The 9,741-nt window shown below is 41.2% G+C and overlaps 1 protein-coding gene across 1 annotated transcript; it reads right to left on the bottom strand.

The window, feature by feature from the left end:
* Positions 1-5,280: 5,280 nt before the first annotated feature.
* On the bottom strand, positions 5,281-8,900 carry LOC125842750 (uncharacterized). Its single transcript, XM_049522069.1, has 2 exons — positions 8,490-8,900; positions 5,281-5,502 (listed from the first exon to the last, which is right to left on the bottom strand). The coding sequence occupies exons 1-2, from the start codon at positions 8,898-8,900 to the stop codon at positions 5,281-5,283; spliced, it is 633 nt and encodes a 210-aa protein (XP_049378026.1).
* Positions 8,901-9,741: the final 841 nt, after the last annotated feature.

Raw genomic sequence — 9,741 nt, 5'->3', positions numbered from 1 at the left:
GCAGGTTGAAAAGTAAAAAGTGTTAGAAAATGGGTAATTTGGCGAGCCAAAGTCTAGTCGGTGACACGCCCGAACAGGTTGGCTATCCCCGACTTGGACCGTTGTTGGAACCAAGCTTGAGGGGGAACTCTGTAAAACTTAGCGGGCTACATACTCAATCGGCGATTCGCCGAACAGGTGGGCGAGCCGACTTTGTCCGCCGTTTGAACCCCCAAATTGCTGGGAGTCCTGTAAAACTTGGCGAGACAAAATACCACTCAGTGGGTGCATCACCAAGTGGTTCAGTGGGCACGACTTACTCTGTTGAAGGGAGCGCGAACCGAAAGATTTTAAAGGCCAAACAGTTTAAAATTTCAAAATCCTTCATTTTCTCCCATTTTTAACTCCCGTACTCTCACTCCCTACTTTAGATCTTTCACATTTTTGTGTTTTCCCTCGTATCTTGTGAAATCTTTTCTTGGATTGTGGAACTTTGCCGTCTAGAATTACAATCTATCATTTTCGGCATAAAAAATTGGTTTTCCAAACCCCAAACTCCATATGTGGTTGAACTGGAATGCAAATCGGTAAATTGTTGTTGGTAATTGTTGGGTAATTAATTTTATCATTTTTTAATTATTGGATTTCCCATAATTTGTTTGAATTAGTTCCTAATTGCGCTTAATTGATTGATTCCCGTGTTTTTGCTTGATTGAATCGAGTCTAAATTATTGGGTTGCGGTGAAATTGTATTGGGTCTAGTGGGGTGAAGTCTAAGTAACCCCGAATTGTGCTAAATGATGTAATTTTCCCAATGATGGAGCGTTTGATGTCATTCTTAAGGGCAAAAAATGTCAAATGGCCAATTTTGGCCTAATCGGGGGAAGTCTGAGTACCCCGAGGGGATGGGTAGTATAGGTCTTGTTTGAATTTGATAGTGTATGTGTTTAATTTTGTTTTTGGGTGCTTCGGGTATGATTTTGAAAAATGGGTTGGAAATTGGCCCGAAGTGCCATTTGGCGAGCCAAGTCGGGCTCGCGAGTAGTTCGGTGGTTCACCTAGTCCCCCATAGATCACCCTTAATTTTCAAAAGATGGTTGATTTTGTTCTATAACTTTCGGTGAGATTCTTGAGCTCGCTGAGTGAACTTGGCAACTCACCAAAAGTCATTGTTGATCGCCTTTCTTGCCCGTAACCCTTAAAATACATTGTAACTTTCGACGAACTACTTCTAGCTCACCGATTGGTGTCGGCGATTTACCGAATGGACCTGAACATCGCCGACCTGTCTTGAATTTTAAAATTTTTTGTGCTGGTACTTTTGGCGAGCCCGATCTGGCTCGCCAAAGCAACTCGGTGACTTGCCAAACAATTCAACAAGTCTTTTTGCAACTCATTTCCTGTATTGTTCTTGAACTTTTTCTAATGTTTTTCTATGTGGTTTGCAGGAATGGCTAGAAAAAATTTGAATGATAGTGGCATGCCGCCTTGGAAGCGGGCAAGCGGAGTCGTCATAAATGAGGAAGCAGCTGCTTCCAATGCCAAGGACAATAAGTTACCTTCAAAGGGAGGAAAGGGAAAGGGAAAGGGAAAAATGCCCATAGCTGAGACACCGGAGTAGAACTCCGGCAGTGAGGGATAGTCTTATGATTCTCAGGCTTCTTCCTCTGAGCTTGAGGATGATCAATTATTGCTATCCCGGAGAACAGAGCTTCGCTCTAAGGGGACACATGATCCATCTAGGATCCCAAAAGCTCAGACTCCTCCTCCTACAACTCCAGCACAGACGGTGGTCCCGGCACCACTAGTACAAGGTCCTCCTCCCCGGTCACTCAACCGGTTAAAGGCCAAGGGATTGAGGACCATTTTAGAGGAAAAGAGACTGTCCACAAATGGTGTAGTGGACATGCATCCAATAGTGTGGGACACACTCAGGTTCCACAGATTTGAGGTCTTCACCAGGCCCCATGGCCCATACATTCCTACTTGGGTCTGCGAGTTCTACTCAGCTTATGGTGATTTGGTACCTCAGGGGAAGAAGAAGGCTAGCGCCTTCAAGCCGGTGGACTTAGTGATGGTCTGAGGGAAGAAAGTTAGATGCAATAATGATGAGATAAATGCTGTGTTTGTGAGGGCTATAAGATTCATGCATGACTACCAAAGTATGATACAGACGCAGACTCTGGATGACCTCAAGGGTTGACTGGCACCTATGATTTCTAACACCACCCCGAGGTAGATTGAGGCTGGAGCGCCGATAGAGAAGAAGGGCCTCAATATAGGAGCTAGGTACTGGTTTGGATTCATCAGCAGCAAGATCATGCCATCGCAAAATGAATCCATTCTCGGCCACCCAAAGGCAGCCTGTCTTGGGTATATCATAGCTAGGAAGCGACTTAATTTGGGTCTGATTATTAATCAGGAGATTGCTATGAAGGCAATCGGTGCCAGACATCTTTCTCTTTCCCGATGTTGATCATCGAGTTATGTTGTCAGGCCGGAGTTCTATGTGATGAGAAGAGGGATTTTGAGATTACACCCACATCTTCTATCAAAATCCAGCTCATAGTGGCCGAGTACATGAGGGATGAGGATGACAGGAGGAGAGCAGCTCCGGTGGACACATCCCCGGAGGTCGATATTGATTCACTACTTGCAGAGGTAGTCATGCCTACTCTGACCACTGGGCCTTCAGGTACTTCTAGCTCCGCTCCTTCCGACACTCTTGGTACTTCTACTGCTTCCCCACCCCCTAGGTCGGCTGCTGGTACTACTGCCTCTAGGCCTTCGATCACCCAGGCCATGCTTCTCAAGTTAGGGCACCTAGCCCATTCTGCTGATGTGCGTGCCTCCCGGCTAGAGGCCGTGGTTCTCGAGATGATTGAGAGAGCTATTTCTACTGCATTGACACCTCTCAGGGGTTCTATTGATGCGGTCACAATGAGAGTAGAGGTTTGTAAGAGGACATGGTGCTATTGAAGAGATGACTACCTTAAAGGCCGATGTTACTGAGCTGAGGAAGGATGTGGAGCATTTGAAGTCCACCAATTTTACCTTATTATTCGGGATGGTGGAGATTCCAGATGACTTGAGTGCAGATATTCCAACCTGTTCTGAGATGTCTTCGGCTACCACCGAAGATGGTATTATGGCTGATGTTGCTGCTACTGAGTCCGAGGCTAAGACTGATGAGGAGCAACTTGATGTGCAAGAGGAAACTATTTATGAGGACCTGACTGACTTAGAGAAGGCCATGGTCCATTCAGCTGTTCAGGCCTCTTTGAGGGATATTCCCATGGTGAGCTCCAGTGGAGCCACAATTTCTGAGATCCCAGGCATTGATGCCCAGATTGAGAGTGTTGCGATAGCTGAGACCTCGGGCATTGATGCCCCGACAGATGGAGTGACTAAGAAGGAGACTTCCCCCAGGCCTAGCCAAGTAGGATGAATATTTTTACCTCCCTCTCTGTTGTTTTATTTACTATTTTGTTGTTGTAGTTGCATTTGTGGACAACTGCATATTTTGTTGGGTGGGGTGAGGTATTTCCATACCTACCCATTGTGACTATTTTTGGTTCCTATTTTGGTGATGTTTTTGTGAATATTGAGCTTATTGGTTTTGATATATATCTTGGTTGTTGAATTGTGTTGCAGATGTTCTTAGCTTGTGGCCCATTATTTGGATGTGAAAAATGGGTTTTGAACCAGTTTTAAAATTTTGCCACCTCTTGTGTGTATGATTGTGGTTGTTGTTGTGCAAATTTGAGTATCGGTTGTGTTTAATACCGATGACTTGAATAGTGCTATTAATTGAACGAAATGAATGTGCGGCTACGATAAGCCAAACTAAGTTACATAGGCAATATGTGAACTTTTAGCATCTCGTTGTGACTTGCCGGTTGTTGAATGAGTCTCTTGTAATGAACATTGCACGCTAGCTATAAAATGTGGAGTCTTTTTTGATAATGGTACCAATGCCTTGTGTGGTGAGGTCGTCTTGAACATTGTATTTGATGACACCTAGAACTTGCCTCATTATTCTGATTGATTGAGTGAAGCGAACAATTGAAATAATCTTAGGCAATAATTTTTAAGAGTGAACCAATTTAACGATATACCTCTTTTGTGGCCACCCTTGTGAGAAGTATGAATCTTGTTTTGGCACCCATTGAGCCTATCCCTTTCTTGCAAAAAACATGAGCTACTTTGACCTCTTTATCCATTCACCCTTAATCTTCATGAAGTTTTGATTTGTTTGAATAGACAACTTAGGCCAAAAGCCTAAGTTGGGAGTGTGGTGAAAAAGAAGGACAGTCAAGAAGTGTGAATAACTCCCTCTTTGATGGATTGTTTTGAAAATTATGGAACCCCTCCATATAAAAAAAAGAAAAAAAAAGAAGAAGAAAAGAAGAAAGAAAAGAAAAAGACTGAAAAAGAGCAAGAATTGTGAAATAAAGTGGTGAACATATAGAAAATTGGGGTATCCGATGATTCATGTCTAGTTGAATAATGAGGTGGAATTTGAGCATGTTTGAATGTGAAGGAGAAGGGTAAAGAGTGATTTTCTGGCCATACTTCATGAAGGTAGAAGCCACTAAGCCTAAATGACCATACCTTTGCACTCAGTCCCGTTACAAGACTTAAAAAGACCTTTGTGATCTTTAGTTAGCTAAACGAATGTTGATTGGAAAATAAGGGCAAGCCTATGGGTGCAGTCATGCACGTGTTCATCTTTTTGAGTGTGAGAGTTGTATGTTTTTCCAACACTTTAAATCGTTGAGAAATTTTGTGTGACTATGAAGTCATCTTTGTTGTGAGGACATTTGAGTACCCTTGTTGAGCTTAAACTTGCATTTGAAGCAAGTATTGTGAACTTGAGCATCCTTGATAATGGTGAGTTACAATGTGAATCTTTGAGTGCACAATTGAGCAATGTATGTTTAGTGTAAACCTTTTGTGTGCATTCATGTTGAGTCTTATGCATCACTATTTGAAACATCCTTATTGAACTGCTGATCTTGAGTTTTAGTTGAGGACAAGCAAAAGTTTAAGTTGGGGGTGTTGATGAGTTCGAGATTTAGACTCATTTAGGGCTTTGTTTCGATATTTTTAGTGTCCTTAAATGTCTAATTTATGCTATAAACTGATGTTAAAGACTTGATTTTCAGGTATGTGAGCTAAGGAGCAAGGCAAGGACACTAATATGCAAAAAGGAACAAAACAAGCTGAAAAAGTGGGGAAAAGCGATCATGGTGATTGCCAAGACTACTCGACGGTTTGCCGAGTGGCTCTTTAGCTCGCCTAAAGGTCCAGTGTGCCAATCCCTAGGGAAGAAACCAAGTTGGCGACAGAAATGGCCAATCGGTGAATCGCCGATCCATTTCGCGACAACAAATTTACTCGCCTAAAGTTACAGGACCTGGAAGGCTGATGACCAATGCAAAATGGCGATGAAAGGGAGCAAAGGGCGGATCGCCGAACCAATCGGCGAGCCTGACTTAAACCGCCGACTGGACTTTCAGGCTAAGTTTTGGGAAAACTATAAAGTAGATTTTAAAAGGTATTTTGAAGAGTTCTCTCCCAGATATTGCATTCCCCATTCTAGAGTTAAAGTTTTCTCTTAGTTTGTAGTTCTTATTATAGAATTTGAGGATTTTTGAGGCTCAAACTTGAAGATTTGCAAGTGGATTCTTGAACTTAACTATTTTGGACCATTGTAAAGACTTGGGAACATTTACCTTGATCATGGCGAATGCATTTGGTAATCGTTTCTCTATTTTTATGATGTGTGGCTAAAAAACCCCAATTCTTGGGGTGTGATTATGTGATTATGGGTTGAATTAGCTTATGGGTATTGTTAATTAATGATTTAAATGCTATATTGAAGTGGGTTTAATCATTAACTGTGTTTTGATCTATGAATTGTAGTGGCAAATGTAATTCTAACTTTGAGTTCTTAGCTTGCTTGAGAGAGGTTTTGGGACCAAAGCTTTTGATTAATGGTTTGTAGGTATTGGGTTGATATGGGTTCAGTTCGAAATAGTGAATCCTAAACCCAACTCTACCCATCTTGCTCGAAAGAGAGGATATATTAAGGTTGTGGGATGTTCTTAGTTGTTAAGCTTGTTGATGTTCGAAAGAAATCACTTGAAACGTGATAGTTGTTCGAGAGAAAGTTATTTCACTCATAGCCTAACCTACTCACTGATATGTAGCTATTTATTAGTAGTTTCAATTACCCATACAGTGAAATTTACCTATAATCGATCACATCCCGAGAATTTCTCTCTAAATTGTTATTTCATTATTATTTTATTGCGTTGTAGCTGATAATTCCAAACCATAACCCCCTATTTGACATACATTGTCACCCCTTTAGACTTATTTACATGTCTTTTTCGATAATTTCCATTCCTATAACTAGTTAGACCACATTCGTACTTCATAACTGAATTTGAACATGTACCGCTCCCTGTGGGTTCAGCCTTAACTCTTCGTTGTGTTTTATACCGCTTAACGATTATTTGCACCTAGAATTGGATGAGGTGTGCTTGAAACTTTAATCACCACTCTAGCATGAAGATGACTCCGTTGGTTACTATAGCACCCCGTAAGTGTAAAGGTCAGTTGGAAGTAAAAAGGGTTGCATAGCTAGCGCAAAAGTTCCTTGTGCATTGGTTCTACAAGCCCATGTATGGACTGTAGATGGTTGTATATGGCATGAATACCCAGTAATAGTAGAAATTCTAGAAAATGTAATGTCTTAGATGAGTTTGTACGAGTCAATAGATAGGATGACTTATGTATGGGTTTACGAGTCGTACTTAAGGCTCATGGATGTGGTACTCATACTAAGTGTGTCACACCCCGAGGCTACCCCCATGACATTGAAACATGACCTAGGATCATGAGTGACCCCAAGCTAACCCTGCTGGCATATCATAAGCATACTAAGATATCTGGAATAAGAAATACTGTGCGGAAGCTTAAAACATGACATAAAGGGAAATGATGGGGAATACCTATTCTAAATCTGGATATATAAAATAGAGAGTTCAATAACAACTGAGAGATTAAACTTGAAACTAAAACTGAATCTAACTATGTCTGAATATAAGCCTCTAACTGACTAGAGATGCTGGGACATGCCCCCAGCTTACTCTAGCAAAACTGAACTAAAATAAGAATGACTGAAGAAAAGACATGTAAATCAACCTCGAAGAATGAGGAATCACCACTGATACTGCTGAACTAGAGATCGGGAACTGACCTATGCGTGATCTGAATGCTGAGGACGTGAACCTACATCACTAGAAGATGTAGCGCATAATATGCGTCATTACTTGAAATGTACTGTACATGCGGGATAGGATAAAGCTGAACAATATATACATAACTGAACAAAGCAATAAGAGCAATGATATAATCTGAACATGAAGTAAATACTGAAATATACTGAATACTGAAGTAGCTAAATTTAATGACCAAGTACATGACATGCTGAGACTGAATACTGAACTAACTGAAAACCTAGTCAATGCACTAAAATCTAACTGTGGGAGCTACTATTAACCGACATAAAACCAAGAGACTTATCTGTGGAGTCCGATGTATCGCCCTATCGAGAGGACCCAATATACCTTGCCAGGGGTATAAAGGCATGATTGACGTGATCACTAAAATGTTGCCCACAGAGGGGCCTTATCCTATACGGGCACATAGTTTTGGGACTATGAGGGTGACTGACCCTTAGCCTACTCGGTATTAAGCCTACTCATAACTGAATTTTTGTAATACTGAATATCTCAAAATTACTGGCATGCTAACTGAAAATACAACATTAATATACTGATAATGAAACATTCTGGGGCATGTATATCTGAATAAACTGAACAAGTGTAATTCATGAACTAAACGAATCTACACAACTAGGGTTCTGAATTTCATGCAAGAACTAAGCAACGTTGTTATGCAATCATGAGAATCTGATTTGGATTAATCGAACAGCTAAATCACAACAATAATATGAAGTTCTAGAAACCCTAGGTCTAAACAAGATAAAGGGAATCAAGAATCTGACCAAATTCTAGGGACCTAATGGGTGAAAGGATCCCACTAGTGAAATCCCAAATACCTGGTGACGAATTTCACGGAGAAATCTCTCTATTTTGGGGCTGGAACTGCAGAAAACCTTGCTGCGTTCTTGGAGAGGGTTGGTCGACTCTTTCTCCTTCTTTTCGTTCAACTTGATGATTTTTTGGAGAATGAGTTGACTAGGGTAAGTTCTAATTAAGTTACTAGGCTAAAACTGACTAAAATGACATAGTTTCCTGCGAGCAATTTCCACCACCCAATTTCTGCTGATAGTACTCATAGTTTCTTGTCTTAGCCTTTTTGTTATCCTTAGCCTATACCCTAAGCTTATCTCCCTAAACCTGCTGAGCATGAGTCATGAGCCTAGAGATGTTCATGTCTTCTTGTAACATAGCATTTCTGCACTCTGTTTTCACCATGTCAGATTCCCCTAATAGAAACTTACTCATCCGAGCCTTGGAATTTGCAACCATATATGGGGCATACCTAGAGAGTTGGGTGAGCTTAAGTCCATACTCTTGGACCGACATAGAACCTTGCCACAAATTCATGAATTCCTGAGCTTTTGCCTCCCTCAATTCTCTTGGAAAGAACGTGTCTAGAAAAGCTCCAGTATAACACTCCCAAGTCACAAGAGATGCATTCTCACCCTTGTTTTTCTTCCATTGAGTAAACCAAATGTGAGCTACATCCTTGAGCTGGTAGGATGCTAACTCTACCCTATCATTCCCAGTTACCTTCATCACTCCAAATATCTTCTTGACCTCATCAATAAAGTTCTGGGGATCCTCACCAACTTGCAACCCTAGAAACTCTGACGGATTCATCCTAACAAAATCACAGACCCTAGCTACCGCTGATCCACCACTAGCATTTGCAGGAACTGGAACCTACTGATTGTTCTGGTTACCTACACTCTGGGCCAAAAGTTGAATGGCATTCCGAAACTCAACATTTGAAACTTCATGGTCTAGGTTTAGAGGAGTTGCATTAGCATTCCTTAGGTAAGTTCTACGAGGAGGCATGATCTGAAAACGCATAACATCGAGTTAGGAAAGAAGATCATACCCACGCATGATAAGAATATCAGGGAAGTAAAGTTTTTCCTGAAACACTTTGTAGCCCTCCTCTCATTAAATGTGGTGCACTTCACACCCATGAAAAAGACTCTACTTAGTGCAGCTTTAAGACATCCTAGGAATCTTAAACCTAATGCTCTGATACCAAGTTTGTCACACCCCGAGGCTACCCCAGGACGTGGACACGGGCCTAGGATCACAAGTGACCCCAAGCTAACCCTGCTGGCATATCATAAGCATACTAAGATAACTGGAATAAGAAATACTATGCGGAAGCTTAAAACATGACATAAAGGGAAATAATTGGGAATACCCATTCTAAATCTGGATATATCAAACAGAGAGTTCAATAACAACTGAGAGATCAAACTCAAAACTAAAATTGAATCTAACTATGTTTGAATATAAGCCTCTAATTGACTAGAGATGCTGGGACATGCCCCCAGCTAACTCTAGCAAAACTGAAACTAAAAAAAAAAGACTGAAGAAATGAAATGTAAATCGTCCTCGAAGAATGAGAACTCACCATTGATACTGCTGAACTGGAGATCGGGAACTGACCTATGCGTGATCGAAATGCTGAGGACTT

This window comes from Solanum stenotomum, chromosome 10, assembly GCF_019186545.1.
Source record: "Solanum stenotomum isolate F172 chromosome 10, ASM1918654v1, whole genome shotgun sequence".
Taxonomy (NCBI): Eukaryota; Viridiplantae; Streptophyta; class Magnoliopsida; order Solanales; family Solanaceae; genus Solanum; species Solanum stenotomum.
The sequence above is the reverse complement of the archived record's forward strand: the minus strand, read 5'-3'. Positions and strand labels throughout refer to the sequence as shown.

Coding starts and splice junctions, on each gene's coding strand:
- LOC125842750 (XM_049522069.1), bottom strand. CDS start 8,900: ATGAATCCGTCAGAGTTTCTAGGGTTGCAAGTTGGTGAGGATCCCCAG. Junction 5,503..8,489: donor TATTAGGGGAATCTGACATG/GTGAAAACAGAG, acceptor CCCAAAACTTAG/CCTGAAAGTCCAGTCGGCGG.